Below are 14,874 nucleotides of genomic sequence, written 5' to 3' on the forward strand. Positions count from 1 at the left end.
TTTGACTTGTGCATGGTTGCCAAGGACCACACCTGGCGTGTAAGTCGGGGTTTCACTGTCTTGCCTTTCATAGCTGCTGACTTACAAAAAAAGAAGTGACAACTCGTCGTCATTGGTAGCACCATTGAAGGCTGCTGGATAAATCCACTTGTGCTTGGGCCTCAAGAGAAGTGCCTCTTGTATCCCACAAAGCAATTCTATGAGTCACTCGCAGCCCTAGTGTAGCTGCTTTTCATTACATCAGTCTTGCCCCACGTCTGCGCTGAGCTCTGGCACACCTTGCTGCATTCCTGGTTCACCACAGCCGTGGCTGGAATGGAGCTTTCTGCAAACAGCAGCTGGCAGGGCACAGCGATGGCTGTCCACTTCCAGAAACCCCAGAAACATTAAAATTATTCATCTCTGTCTCTAGTCTTTATTTCCCCAGTATGACGAGGGCCACGTGCTCTTGTTGCCTAATGAAAGCAATATTCAGTAGAAGGTCCAACATCTAGTTTAATTTATTTTCTGAACTGAACCGTTTGCTTCATTACTTTGATACATCTGGGTGAAGTGGAAAATAAAACCAAACTCCTTCATTTGAGATTTGTTAGGTCCTAATATTGTAAGCAGTGTTTTTTGTAATACTGTTTGCGCTCAGTCCAGTACTGGCTACTAGATTTTTTTTTTTTTTTTTTTAAAAAAAAGCAGATGTATACCACACAGTTGGTAAATTCAGCCCCCAAATCATATGCAGTGTTATAGTCCTGGGACAGGAGAGAGACGGGTTAATATCTTTCATGGGGCCTACTTCTGTTTAGCTTTATGTAAACTTGAAAGCTTGTCTCTCATCAGTAGAAGGTGGTCTAATAAGATACCTCCCTGTCTTGTATCTTTAATCTCCAAATTTCCTTTGGTGTTCCTGTGTTTGTCCTCCTGTAGAATTCCCTGTCCATACTTCACTGCTACCTTTGTATTTTTTCCCATCAAAGAAGGCCACATTAATGGTTGTGGTTTCAACAAACCCCCTCAGGATGGAGGGGCAAGCCACTTGTTATCAGTAATAGCGCTCAGACCCATTAGAGGTACGCACTGCTCGGTTAAGTCTATCACCCAGAGAAATGCAACTTTTCAGGGAATTGTTATTACACCTGTCGGGATAGAGCATGTGAAGGTAAAAGGAAGTGTTTTAAACATCTGGATTTTGGGGGGATCCTAAGTTGCAAACAGAATGCCTAGATCCTCTTTAAATTTATATGAGGAAACGCATTTGAAAAGCTTCCTCTTCTGTTCAGCTACCAGCATCTGAGCTCGGAGGAAGGGACTTTCTCGCTTGCCAATTGTGAACACTGAAGAAATGCAAGGAGTGCACTTTCCTGCCATGCTTTATGTGGTCATAATGATGTCTGTATTTGCAGGGGAATCAATGACTCCGGAACTATCATCTTGGAAGGCTAAAAATAAATAATTATTTTAAAAATGCATTTCTTAGTAATTTTGAGGCCATGGGTGCATTGCTAATTGCTAGTATCTTAGACACCAGAATTCTGCATCACTCTGTGAATAGATTATGAATACTATCAGGCTAAAATTGCAAGGTGGTTTTCAAAAGCTTGGTATAGCAAGCAGTTGAGGTAAATCATTGCCCACCCTGTGAGAGTGCTGTATAGATTTCTCAAAACATCTTTCCTAACTGCATGCTGTTAAGAGTTATGCAGCTGGGACTTCCAAAAAGCCACTTCTGATCAGAAACTTGCTCATGTAACTTTTTAAAATCGGTAAACCAATATCTCTGTGCAATTTTGAGGGGGTTGCAGTTCAATTTTTGACATCCTGTGTTTTTTGTTTACTAGGAACAAACCAGAGGCAGTAGAAGTAACATTTGCAGGTAAGTTGCACAAAATTTTCATCATCTTTAATAGTATCAGAGGAGTAGCCATGTTAGTCTGTAGCTGCATAAAACCAAGCAGTCGTGTAGCACCTTCAGGACTAACAGTTTTATTTATTAGGTAAATGAGCTTTCTGGGTAAGAAGTGGGTCTTACCTATGAAAGCTCATTACCTAATACGTAAAATTTAGTAGTTAAGGTGGTACATGGCTACTTGGGGTTTTTTTGGTAAATCTTTGAAAAATTCAAGTGTGATCAGCTTGACTATCTCAGTGTGTGGTGTACGTGAACTCAGCTGCTCTCTGCATGGAGAGAATGTTTGATGAACAAACCTGTGGCTTTATATATATGTACCACGCAGTCTAGTCAGTGGGCATCCCTATTGGCTGAGCAATTGAAAGAGCTGTGCTTGGTTAGGCTCTTCTCTTCCTTGCCAGATTCCCTTGCCAGAGGCAATGAATTAAATGGTCACATCACTGATACAATGAATGAACGAAATGGTTTTAACTTGTTGTGCCTGGATGGCATGTGTAATGAGGTATGTAACACCATCTGACTGCAGCAGATTGGAGTCTGATTTGGGATGATAAGCGCTCAGATGGCCAAGAGAAACTGCAAGCCGATGCCCTGTAGCTTGCTCTCCACTGGGATGAGGTTTGATTTGAAAACTAAATGCAAGTATTGATCATGCCGTTCAAACCCAACTTCAGCGGTGTTTTGAAGTTATGCGGAACAGTGGCTGTGTACCCATTCAACCTTCTAGACCAAAGGGGGAGCCTAGAGAGAAACCTGCTGCTGCAGGGGCTGCGCTTTGTTTCGGGCTTGTCTACCCCGGTAGGTTACTGCAGTGCAACTTTCTCGCCCAGGGGTGTGAAAAATCATCTCCCCCAAGGGCAGTGAGTTTCAGTGCCGTAAAGCGCCCGTGGAGACAGATTCCCACCTTTTGTTGGTGATTTTTCCACAGCACAGGGCTGCTGCCCTGACTGCGCTGGTGCCAGCACTTTAATGCTGCAAATGCAGACAGACTGCCAAGTGGTGTTGACAAAACTTTTGCTGGTGCCCAAAAGTCAACGAAACAAAAATTGCCGTAGGGTGTTCACACTTGCTCCCTCTGTCCCTGGATGTGGGGTGTGTATCCCACAGTGCAGCATGGTGGGAAGGCACAAGAACGGCCACACTGGGTCAGACCACAGGTCCCTCTAGCCCAGTGTCCTGTCTTCTGACAGAGGCCAGTGCCAGGTGCCCCAGAGGGAATGAACAGAACAGGGAATCGCTGAGTGATCCCTCTCCTGTCATCCCTTTCCAGCCTCTGACGTGCCGAGGCCAGGGACACCATTCCTGCACAGCCTGGATAGTATCTGTTTATGGAGCTAACCTCCATGAATTTGTCTATCTCTTTTTTTGAACCCCGTGAAAGTCCTGGTTTTCGCATCAGCCTCTGGCAAGGAGTTCCGCAAGCCTTCCGTGCGATGCATGAAAAAAAAACTTCCTTTTGTTTAATAGTGCCAGGGAGATAGCCCTGTTAGTCTGTTTTCTAGCAAAACATCCCTGCTACCCATTCATTTCATTGGGTGACCCCTAGTTCTTATGTTATGGGAACAAGTAAATAACTTTTCCTTATTCATGTTGTCCATCATGATTTTCTAGACCTCTATCATATCCCCCTTAGTCTCCTCTTTTCTAAGCTTGAAAAGTCCCAGTCTGATCTCTGCGCACCTTGGGATTCCATCCAGGTTCCCTCAGCCACTGGGAGCTGCATCATGAAAAGCTCTGTGAGCTTTCCGTGCCGAGGAATGTCAAAGCGGCAATCTGTCCCCCTCGCCAGGACTGCTGTTGTGTTCCTAGTGCAGGACAGAAGAGGAGCAGTCCAGTGATTTGTACTTTTTGTTCCCCAAATAGAACAGCTCGCTCAGCAATCAGATCCTTCCTGGAGCTTTGGGAGGGGTGGGGTGCATGCTTGCAGGGCAGAAGAGGTCAAACGCTGAGGACAGCCATCCGGGGCAGGCATGGTGGGATCCTGGTGGAAGCCAGTTCCAACAGCAAAACAAACAGCAGAGGAGTCTCTGCTGGCTCTTTGTTGACAGTAAAGGGAGGGGAAAGGGAAAAGATGTCTCATGGGGCGGAAGTTTTCTGTAGCTGAAACTGGGTGTGTCTCCCAGTTAGTGTGGTGTGTGCACTCTCTCTCGTCACCAAAGGACAGTTTGGGGCGTCAAAACTTGGTAGTGTAAACATACCCTGAGGCAACTTCTGCTGCTCCTCTGGCTTTTGAATTCACCATTTTCGTGCGTAACCAACAAAGTGCAGGAGAATCAGGCACAGTTGGGCACCACAGGCAACCTGCAGCCCAAGTGACAAAAGCTAAACCATGCGAGAGAGCTTTATGTCTCAGTACATGTGCATAGGTGGAGCATGTGGCCCATTTGTCATTGACAGTTGAAATAAGACAGGGCTAAACTTGAACTTTGGTCTAAAGTTGTCAGAATCATTGTTGCTTTTTTTTTGCATGGTGACAAGTATCAGAGGGGGAGCCGTGTTAGTCTGTATCTTCAAAACCAACCAGAAGTCCTGTGGCACCTTATAGACTAACAGATATTTTGGAGCATAAGCTTTCGTGGGCAAAGACGCGACTTCATCAGATGCATGAGCGTGTGGGTTCAGAGGAGGATTTAAAGAGGGTGTCTCAGTAAAGGGGAGGGCTGGAGCTGACAAGGTCTGTTCATCAGGGTGGACCTGGCCCGTTATCTGCAGTTAATGTGGAGCTGTGAACATCAAGAGAGGAGAAATGAAGTCAGTTCAGTTGGGGGTGGGGGGTTGTGGCCTATTATCTGTGGATAAGAGCCATTATCTATAGCACATCAGCTACAGATAATGGGCCACATCCCCCTGCCCTGCCCTGGGCTGAACTCACTTGATTTCTCCTCTCTTGATGTTCACAGCTCCACATTAACTGCTGATAATGGGCCACATCCACCCTGACCGAATAGACCTTATCAGCTCTCGCCCTCCCCTTGACTGAGACTCCCTCTTTACATCCTCCTCGGAAACCTCCCCACTCATACATCTGACGAAGCGGGTCTTTGCCCACGAAAACTTATGCTCCAAAATATCTATTAGCCTGTAAAGTGCCACAGGACTTCTTGTTGTTTTTGTTACTGATCTCCAGACTGCCTACATACTGTTACCATGGTTTCCTTAATTACAGGATAATGTGCTTGAGGGCCCGATAATATGGGAGAGCTTTATACTCTTAAGTTCCTATTTTGCAAAAAAAAAAAAAAAATTCATTATGCAATGGTCTGGAATTTAGAAATTATACAAGAGTTCCTAATTTCCCTCTGCTGTACTTCCCCCCAAGATTTCGATGGAGTCCTTTATCATATTTCCAACCCCAATGGAGACAAGACAAAAGTGATGGTCAGTATTTCTCTGAAATTCTACAAAGAGCTACAGGAGCACGGTGCTGATGAGGTGAGTGAGTGACCACAATTCCTGCTTCCTCCTGGGATTCAAGGCCCTGATGCTGCCAACGCTTTTTCCTGAGCATCCTTAACTTCACTACTAAGCAGGGTCCCACTGACAACAATGGATGAAGACCCTGTGTGTTAGAAAGGTGCCTCTGCAAAGTAGTACCACTTGGTACTTGTATCACCTAACAGACACAGTGACTCCTGTTGCCAATATAGGGGGCACTCAATTCTGAAAGACCAGACTGATTTCTCTTCCTATCAATGTCTGATTAGTTCTAGCTACAGAGCCTTGTTACTAGGGAAAGCCTAAGAGGTAGAAGAACACATCTGACTTTTCAGATCCCTGTAATGGTGTGCCAGGGCACTGGTAGTTAGAGATACTGCCTCGCAAGCTGAATCCACTTGCTAAGGAAGTCCTGGCATGAATAAATATGGAATCCCACAGTGTTGCTTTTCTCGTGCTAACCACACTTGAAAGCAAATGAAAAGCTGCCTTTACCATGCACACGTCTTAATCTGCAGGCTGCACTGCCTCGTTCTGCTTTTGTAGCTGATGCGTGAAGTAGCAGGTTTAGTTCCTGTTCGACTGTGCTTGTGCTGCAGAGGGCCATTTATGGTAGAAAGAAAAGGCCCTTGTGAACATCTGTGCCTTGTGGTTGGGTCTTGAAGCAGGAAGTATGACTCAGTTCCTGAATTAGTTTTCCAACCTCCTCATGTTACCTAATGGGGTTCATGCAGCACGCCTCAGTAGAGAAGCCATGCAGCGTTTTTACCTTGGGTGTCTTTTGTTTGTCTTTCCTGTGAAAAGATTTCTGAGCAATTTGCCCCTCTTTGAGTTACTTACACATGACTGGATAGAGAATTCCAACAAAGGGGAAGTTGGAACTGTCAAACCGTGCTGGAATAAGTGCAGGTAATACACGACTCTTGCTACTGCCGCTAGGTGACTAGGTCAGGAATAGCCGGTTAGCTTAGCCCTGATGTTATGGCAACTTACTGGGAAACAGGGGTCCATCACACTTAGTGCGGAAAGAAGCAGGCTGATACTGCTCGTCCATTCAATACAGAAGCGGTGGCCTGTGGAAACTACAGGTTCCAGAAGCCTTGTCTGCATTTAATTTCTTACTTAAATCTCCCCTTAGTGCAATCCATTAGTGATCACAACTGACAGGGGTAGTATAGACCAACTGCCAGCGATTTGCCCCATGTGACTTAGAACCCCTCTGAGCCAGAGCTACCATTTCAATGGTAAATATGCCAAGCAAGCTTTCTGACAGTTAGTCACTTTACAGCACTGCTGAGACATTAACGTGCAGTTCAGTGTAGGGGCAGCTGGAATATCACATTCTAGTTATGTGGGCTCTGTAGTCTTATGACACACGCTTCTATGTGGAAGGCTAGTGCCCAATTTCTGGCTCCCGCAATATGGAGTCCCAGTATATTTCTTTGTTAGAGGGGAAATTGGAAATATTTTTTACATACAGATACCCATTGGTTTCCAAATCACTAAGTAAATCCGTCACGTGATTGTACTTGGAAGTGACAATTCCATTTTAAAATAAAATTATTTCAGCAGTTTCTTTTGCCCGGTGCGGAAGACAAAATTTGGTATCCCAGGCTACAATTGATGGTCCTATTGAAGCCTTGATGTTGTGAGGAATGCAGAGTGGCCATTTCCATTAGGGCTCAAATATCTTTGTTGCTAGAGAAATGCTGGTCACTGGATATAGGTGTTGCATGCAAAAATCACAAAGGATTCTCTCAATTCTTGATACAAAGGCTGGTAGCAGATGAGAGCCCTGCAAGTCTGTTGTTTCCTGTCATGTAGAACCGGGGCCATGTGCACTAAGTATCATAATGACTTGTGCTCAACACCGCTAAACTCAGCTGCAGAGGTAATTTATGCTGTTGCCATAAAATGTTTTTCACTCCTGGTTCCCTCGCAGACAGACACTCAACTACCCTATCAGTGAAAATAGTCCTGGATCGGAAATTCAGCACTGCTTACTTTTGGAGAAAGGTCCTTTTTGTTATGCTGTCTAGGTGGCTCGGTTCCAGGGATGTTATCCAGTCAATCTGGCACAGAACTTCCCTAGTTCCCATGAGGCTGCAGGAAGGAATAGGGGTGAGGAGAGGGGCTGGCTCATAGCTACAGAGAGGTAGCCGTGTTAGTCTGTATTCTATCAAAACAAAAAGGCAGTCCAGTAGCACTTTAAAGACTACCAAGATAATTTATTAGGTGATGAGCTTTTATGGGACAGACCCACTTCTTCAGACCACAGCCACACCAGAACAGACTCAATATTTAAGGCCCAGAGAACCAAAAATTATCATCAAGGTTGACAAATCAGAAAAAAAAAAATAAAAAAAATTAAAAAAAAAAATCGGTTCATACTGCCTGACTCTATTGAACAGTTCAGGAATCATGTACTGTAATCAGCTATCCCTATGATGGCACTGCAGGGGAAGGTGTGGGTGCCGGCTGGTCCAAGCAGGATGGGTAAATAGAAGACACAAATAAAATGGTGAATTTTGCACATTGGAATCATTTCATGCCCAGAGCCCTACTTGAGATGAATGAGGCGGTTCACATCTCTCAGAGCTATTGTCTCCAGAGAGCCTGAAACACAGACGGGTGTTACTGCGTTGATTTGTATATGGTTCATGTTTTCAAGATTATCTTTGCAGGCGCAAAGCCTGCACATTTTTATTTTTTAAATGCAAGTTTTGATTCGGGACAGCAGTTCTGTGTCAGTACATGGCTGAGGAATCATAGTCTTCAAGGGGTTTCTCTCCAGAGTATAGGTGGAAACTAGCTGTGTAAGATGTGGAAGCCTGAGTCTAATTTTCAGTGAAATGAACCACAGGGTTGTTGAGGCTCTAGCATACAAAAATCTGTACTTTGGTGTTCTGGCTCAAGAGCGGATAGCTGATGCATGGCCTTTAAGCAAGGGAGATGTTAGCAGCAGAAGAATAGGATGTGCTGTGAAAGAAAGACTTATACTGCCAATGTTTTGTCTGTTTCTTAGTTACTGAAGAGAGTGTACGGAAACTTCCTCGTAAACCCAGAATCAGGTAAGCCCGAATATAAATATATTTTTTTAGAGATGTGTTCGGACAGCAACAGTGACTCCGTTCCCTTGCTGCTTTATACATGAGTTGTGGATCAGCACTGCACTTTGACACAGTTGTGCTTTGCTACTGCTGAAAGGCCTTTAAATCCAACAGAAAAATCAAGGTGGGCTGGTACAGCAGGGCAAAGTTTTTTTGCAACACAAACCATAATTCTTGATTCCACCCCCGAGAAAGCCTCCATACCTCACAATAGGGATTTTTGTTCTGCGTGACAAGACTGACAAGCATTTAATGAGATTCAGAAAACCATGGTTACTTGTAACAACCTCTCTGCCTACTCACTCCTTGCAAAATTTAGGAGCAGGAGCTACTGAGCTCCCCTTCTGCCATGGAGATGGGGGAAAGAATGCTTCGTTGTCCCATGGCCTCACTGAGTTGCTGTGGTCGCTTTCCTCCGCGGGGTTCGAAAGTGTCCAACACCAGCAGTAGTGGAAGGGTTGGAAGGAGGACATCACGTACGGGCTAGCTAATGCGGTGGGATTTGGTTAAAGGTGGGTTAACTTCCCTTTCCAGGTTACAATGTCTCTTTGCTATATGACCTGGAGAACCTTCCTGCGGCGAAGGATTCCATTGTGCACCAAGCTGGCATGCTGAAGCGGAACTGCTTTGCCTCGGTCTTCGAGAAATACTTCAAATGCCAGGAGGAGGGAAAGGAGGGGGAGAAGAGAGCGGTCATCCATTACAGAGATGATGAGACGATGTAAGCATGCAGTCCCCTGTCCTGCCACTCCCAACGCATTCATCAGCATGGGAAAGCTGTGCCAAGCAGAGCTTGAATCTGCTCCAGGCCTTTGCGTGCAAACATGTGGCACGTACTGTGGTAAGCGGTGAAGTTCCCAGTGCAGCGCTCGTCCAGCTGACTGGGTTTAACACCTGTTAGTGGTGGCGAGGTGATGTCACGGTGCAGGACAATGGAGTTTGACACTCAGACGCCGTGCCTTGTTCCCTGGGGGATGCTGAGCCTCTGGGTTAAAGGCGGGGATTTAATATATTCCAGTAGCTGTCCCTGCAAATGCCCATGCTCGCTTGCAGTTACTATGGTGCCCTCCACGGAGCCCACCTTGTGACTTGTCCCATGAAGGCACTGAACCAGATCGCCCGGTGGCTGCGCCTTGGTCATCCGGGTTGGATGTGGCAGCAGCAAGCGATTTTGAAAGCTGTGCAGGTCGTAGACCTCAAGTTTTGAGCCTGTTCTCACCCGGGTGTGGTTTTCCCCCAGGTACGTTGAGTCAAAGAAGGACCGGGTGACGGTTGTGTTCAGCACAGTATTTAAGGATGACGACGATGTAGTGATCGGAAAGGTGTTCATGCAGGTATGGAATGTGAGGGCTATCGCATTGTTTGAGTGTGTGTCGATGGCACAATCCGGAGGTATAAACACTTCTTTCCATGGTAGAATCACTGAAGAGAGATAACTGGTGGCCTAAGCCGTGTGAATGCTTCACAGCAGTCCAGGCTCTGTGGGAAGTAACTCCTGTGGGAGAGCAGACCCATGTTAATGATCTTAGCATCTCTTCTGATCTGATCTGCTGGTTTCTTTCTTTATTGAAATCCTGGCTGGCTTCACACTGCTGGCCACAAGTAACATCTCTGCATAGTTCCTGTCATCCCAGAGTGCTTCAGCGTACACATCTTGCTACTGAATGTAGCCACCTCTGGCGTGGGGTTCAGCGCTCTCGGGGAGGGCTGAATTTTGGCAAAGGGTACCAGAGCAAGCCTCACTTGGGAAGTGCCATGGCATCCCTTTATTCCTGTAGTGTAGACAGGACCATGCAAAAGTGCTATTGCTAAATTCCAGGCCTTGCTCAGGGCAGAGCTGGAGCTAGGGGCAGGTGCCAGGCTTGGGAGGCACTGGGCGTGTTGACTGCTTTTGTTGTTAGAGGTGAAAGGGAAAATAGGAGAATGGCCCAGCTATTCTGAATGTGGATTCATAGTTCACTGCCTGCTAGAATGTTGCATTTTCCTTGACCCTCCTAAGATGTAGTCAGGCCTGCCCTGGCAGGTGTAGAAGGGGCAGGTTCCACCGGTCAGTCAGAAATACAAGGAAGAAGTGGAGGGCGAGCCCAGCTGTGATATTGTGAGACGTGTTTACTCAGAAAGCTTTGAGGAAAAGAATTTTTTTGTTTGCTTGTGTGTAGCATGACCCTAGCATACAGATTTTCCTTACTTGACAGGGGTGACTCAGACATGCAGGTTGTGCATCAGAGTCATGAAATGGGCTACAGATGAGGTTAACGAACAGGTGGGTGCTAAAGATGCTCCTCACCTCAGATGCCGTTTTGACTAGGGCCAGTCCTGCCTCAGTGACTCTGTGGTGTAGTGTATTCAGGAATCCAGTTGGTATCTTCCTTGTCCCAAGAATGGAACCTATGGAAGCAAATAGCTTCTCTCTGTGAAAACGCTGCTCAGAGGAATGCTGCAACCAGGTTCATAGTAACAGGAAGAGGAAGGCGTACGAGGCAACATGGGAAAAGAATGGGTTAAAGAGTATTTAGATGAGTCACATGTATTCAAATTGGCAGAGCCTGATGAAATTCGTTCTGGGGGTACTTCAGGAACTAGCTGAAGCAATCTCAGAACCACTAGCAATGATCTGTGAGAATTCCTTGAGGACGGATGAAGTCCTAGAGGACTGGAGAAGGGCAAACCCTTGTACCTGTTGCTAAAAGGGGAACAGTGAAGACCTGGGAGTTACAAACCTGTCAGCCTAACTTTGCTACCTGGAGTGATACTGTCATCAGTTATTAATTTTTAGGTGCCTAGAGGTTTAATAGTATCAGAGGGGTAGCCATGTTAGTCTGGATCTGTAGCAGCAACGAAGGGTCCTGTGGCACCTTATAGACTAACGGAAAAGTTTAGAGCATGAGTTAACTCAGGAAAGCTCATGCTCTTAAACTTTTCTGTTAGTCTATAAGGTGCCACAGGACCCTTCGTTGCTGCTAGAGGTATAATAGCATTGCAAAGACTAGCTAGCATGGGTTTGTCAAGAACAAATCAAGCTCATTTCCTCCTTTGACTGGGCCACTGGGCAAGTAGATGGGGGCAAGCAGCAGGCATGATATATCTTGATTTTTTAGGAAGGCTTTTGACACAGACCCACATCACATTCTCGTAAGTAAACTAGGGATGTGATCTGGATGAAATTGCTACAAGGTGAATGCAGACTTGTAAGGCTGCTCTCCAGGAGTAATTCTCAGTGGTTCGTTATTTGATTGGGAGGGTGCATCAAGTGATGTCTGCAGGGTCTAGTCCTGGCTCTCGTAGTTGTCAGTGTTTGCCCTGAGTAATGGATAAGAGTGTGTTTATAACATTGCATGTGGCATCAAGCTAGGAGGGATAATAAGCACTTTTGAGAATGAAACTAGAATTAAAAAGGATCTTGACAAATTGGAAAACAGGTCAGAAATCAGCAAGATCAACTATAGAACTACACAACGGGGAGTAACTGGAAAGGCTGTAGTACTGAAAAGGGCGTGGGTGTTACAGTGGATTACGAATCAAATGTGTTGTGGCTCCAAACAAGGCCAATATTCTGGGAAGTGTCACTCGGAGTGGCACATGTCAGGCACAGGAGGTAATTGTTTCATGCTACGCTTTTGAGGCCTTGGCGGGGCGCTACGTGCCGTTCTGGGTGTTGCAGGAAAGTTACAGATTAATTGGAGAGCAACAAAAAGGATTAGAAAACATGATTTGTAAGAAAAGCTTTAAAAACCCAGGGCATGATTAATCTTGAAAAGAAGACCAAGGACAGGACCTGAGAAGTCTTGAAGTATCTTAAGGGCTGTTAGAGAGAGGCCTGTAGTGAGTTCTTCTCTATGTCCACTGAAGATGGGGCAGGTGATGGTCTTAATCTGCAGAAGGAGATTTTTATTCAATATTTAACTTTCAGGGTGGAGATATTGAGGAAGAGGTTTCAACGGGAAGTTGTGGAAATTCTGTCATTAAAGGTTTTTAAGAACAGGTTGGACAACATGGTTCTGCCTTATCTCAAAGGGCTGGACTTTGACCTCTTGAGATCCCTTCCAGGCCTACACTTCAGTGCATCTCTGGAGGTGTGTTCCACCTCAAAAACTGCCCTAGCCTGCACTAATAGACTGTTTTGGGGGTTGATTTTTTTTTTTTTTTTTTTTTTTTTGGCCGGGTGAGGGGGTGGGAATCAGGGGAAGGGTGGTTATTGCTTGTGTGTGAAAAAACTAAATATGCCACAGCCTGGGATAACCACTTTTCCATGTCAATCTTAACAGTAAATTATTTGTAGACCATTTTTCCCCATCATAGTTGTCACTTAGCCAAGCTAGAGTTCTTCTTTTATTCTGATAAACAATTCTGGCATGCTGAGATTTCCTGCCTGCTGTTCAGCCCGCATTTTCAGAACTCTTCTCTAAACCACTTAAAACAGCCACTTTGGTCCATGCACCAGCTTTTTTCTCACCACAGCCATTTGCCAGATATGTTTATCACTCCATGCCGATTACACTGCCTCTCAGTGCATTCTGGGAAAAATCTGGACATCTGCTCCATGATGCCTCAGCAAGGAGTAAACTGCTTGGCAGGCCTATGAGTAACGGCAGTAAGCATGCGGAGTAGTGTACTCCGGCACATCCTGTTACTCAGAGAGCTGGGAGAGAAGAGAACTAGCCAGTACAGTCATACTGGTGCAGCCGCAAGCTGTGTCCGTGGCGGAAACCGTGCCAGACTGTTTGTAGGAGAACAATCACGTGCCAACCAAGGATTAACCTTCTAGTGGTCTTGTAGGTCTAAGACTGAGTCCACCCCTTTTCAGCTGTGTCTGTGCTGTGGCGTGAGTTAAGCCCTGAGTATTTGCTTGAAACATGAGTTCTGCGGTGTTTTCCGGAGTCTGTAACTTGAAATGCAAAGTGCAACGCTGGTTCTGGGGTTTCTGAATGCAGGAGAACGGAGGCTTCAAGCAGATGCTCTGCTCTTAACTCCTGCCACGGCACAGAGGAAGGCGAGCTGTGAGCGAGGATATCAGCATCGGCTTTATGAAATGAGGGGAAGCCAGGCGGTTGATAAAACGGGCTTGGGGTACACAGAGCCTTCCAATGGACGGTTGCTCCAGGCTCAGGACCCTTTGAAGCTTCTGTGATCTGGTTGAGGCCTCAGGAATTGTCACTCCTGAGCCATGCTGATGTGTGCCTGCAGCTCTCGCCCTGCCTCTGCGCAGTTGTGCAGCGTCACACGACAACGAGCTGCCCTGTTATGAGGAGACAGCCACCGTTAGCTGCTTCGAGCTCTTTAAACTGTTTTATCCGGGGGCCTTGGTAGTTGGATGTCCAAACGGCAAAGTGTAGTACACAGAGATCCCAGTAAACTGCCCTAGTAGATGGATTAGTGACCGACCTGAACTCTCTCAGATCAGGGATGGGTGTGTTTTCCCTTCCATTTCTAGAGCGAGGAACCATGCTCAGGAAGGCGAGGGGTTCAGACACTGGAGACCATGCAGGGGTAACGAAGGACAGCTGGGAGCGAGCTGCGGGATACGTTTCGTGCTCAGTTAGCAATGTGTGCGTACCTCATGGGAGGGGGTGATGTTGCAGTTAGGGTGTATGTGGTTGGTTAAGGAAAGCACAGCCAAGCATTGCTCTGGGTCTGGGTAGTACCAGCAGGGGCCTCCTCGGTTTGCAAAGGATGTCTGCAGGCCTTTCACACCAGCGTGTCCGCAGTGTTAGACTTGTGGGGCTAATTGCGTCTTCGTCACTTTTATGTCAAGTTAAGGCAGTGAAAAGGGCCCACCTACATCACCTCAGACCTCTTGCCAAACTAAGCGGCTCAATCATTTGGCTCTTGTGCCGAGAGTTGCTCTCCATGCACCGGTCTGTACCTGCCCCTTGTGTCTAAGGGCCCGTGAACCAAATGTGCCCTGAAAGCTGACAAACCTGGGTAATTTTGCAGGACACTTGAGAGATACTAAAGCCCTGCGGCCCATCTGGGGGAGCCTCCTGCCAGCAGCCTCCGTCTGTTTAGCATCTTTGTAACTGGCAGCTTAGCACCAGTAACATTTGGCTGCGTGACACTGAGTTAGTGCTTCACTTAAGGCTTACAATGTTCATTATACCCATTCTTCCGCTGCCATTGTTGGTGGGTGACTGCAATTCTCTGGAAGCGGCTGCAAAACGAAGCTGGCAATCAGAAGCCCAGGTGCCCTTGTTCGTGACTGCTCTCTAGCCTCGCCTCGCCTCTCATGTTTCCATTTGGGGCTATTTGTTTTGTGTGGAGTAGGGCGCTTTGTACTTCTGCATTCCATGCTCCTGATGTGCACTTGTGTTACAGTCGGTTAATCGGGCAGGGTTTCCATTTAGTAGACAGAGCTTACACAGGGTTAGGAAATAGCTAGTTTAATGGGAATCTGACGCCGGTGAGCTGAATTCCATGTTGGTACTCTCC

The 14,874-nt window shown here is 46.3% G+C and overlaps 1 protein-coding gene across 1 annotated transcript in view; it reads left to right on the forward strand.

The window, feature by feature from the left end:
• ARPC2 (actin related protein 2/3 complex subunit 2) overlaps positions 1-14,874 on the forward strand; it is a 36,155-nt gene that overhangs the window by 8,598 nt on the left and 12,683 nt on the right. The window contains exons 2-6 of the mRNA XM_075001774.1: positions 1,833-1,867; positions 5,223-5,335; positions 8,364-8,409; positions 8,983-9,169; positions 9,689-9,782. Of these exons, the coding sequence (XP_074857875.1) occupies positions 1,833-1,867; positions 5,223-5,335; positions 8,364-8,409; positions 8,983-9,169; positions 9,689-9,782 (475 nt within the window). The remainder of the gene's footprint in view (positions 1-1,832; positions 1,868-5,222; positions 5,336-8,363; positions 8,410-8,982; positions 9,170-9,688; positions 9,783-14,874) is intronic.

The sequence above is a fragment of the Carettochelys insculpta genome, chromosome 8 (genome assembly GCF_033958435.1).
Source record: "Carettochelys insculpta isolate YL-2023 chromosome 8, ASM3395843v1, whole genome shotgun sequence".
Taxonomy (NCBI): Eukaryota; Metazoa; Chordata; order Testudines; family Carettochelyidae; genus Carettochelys; species Carettochelys insculpta.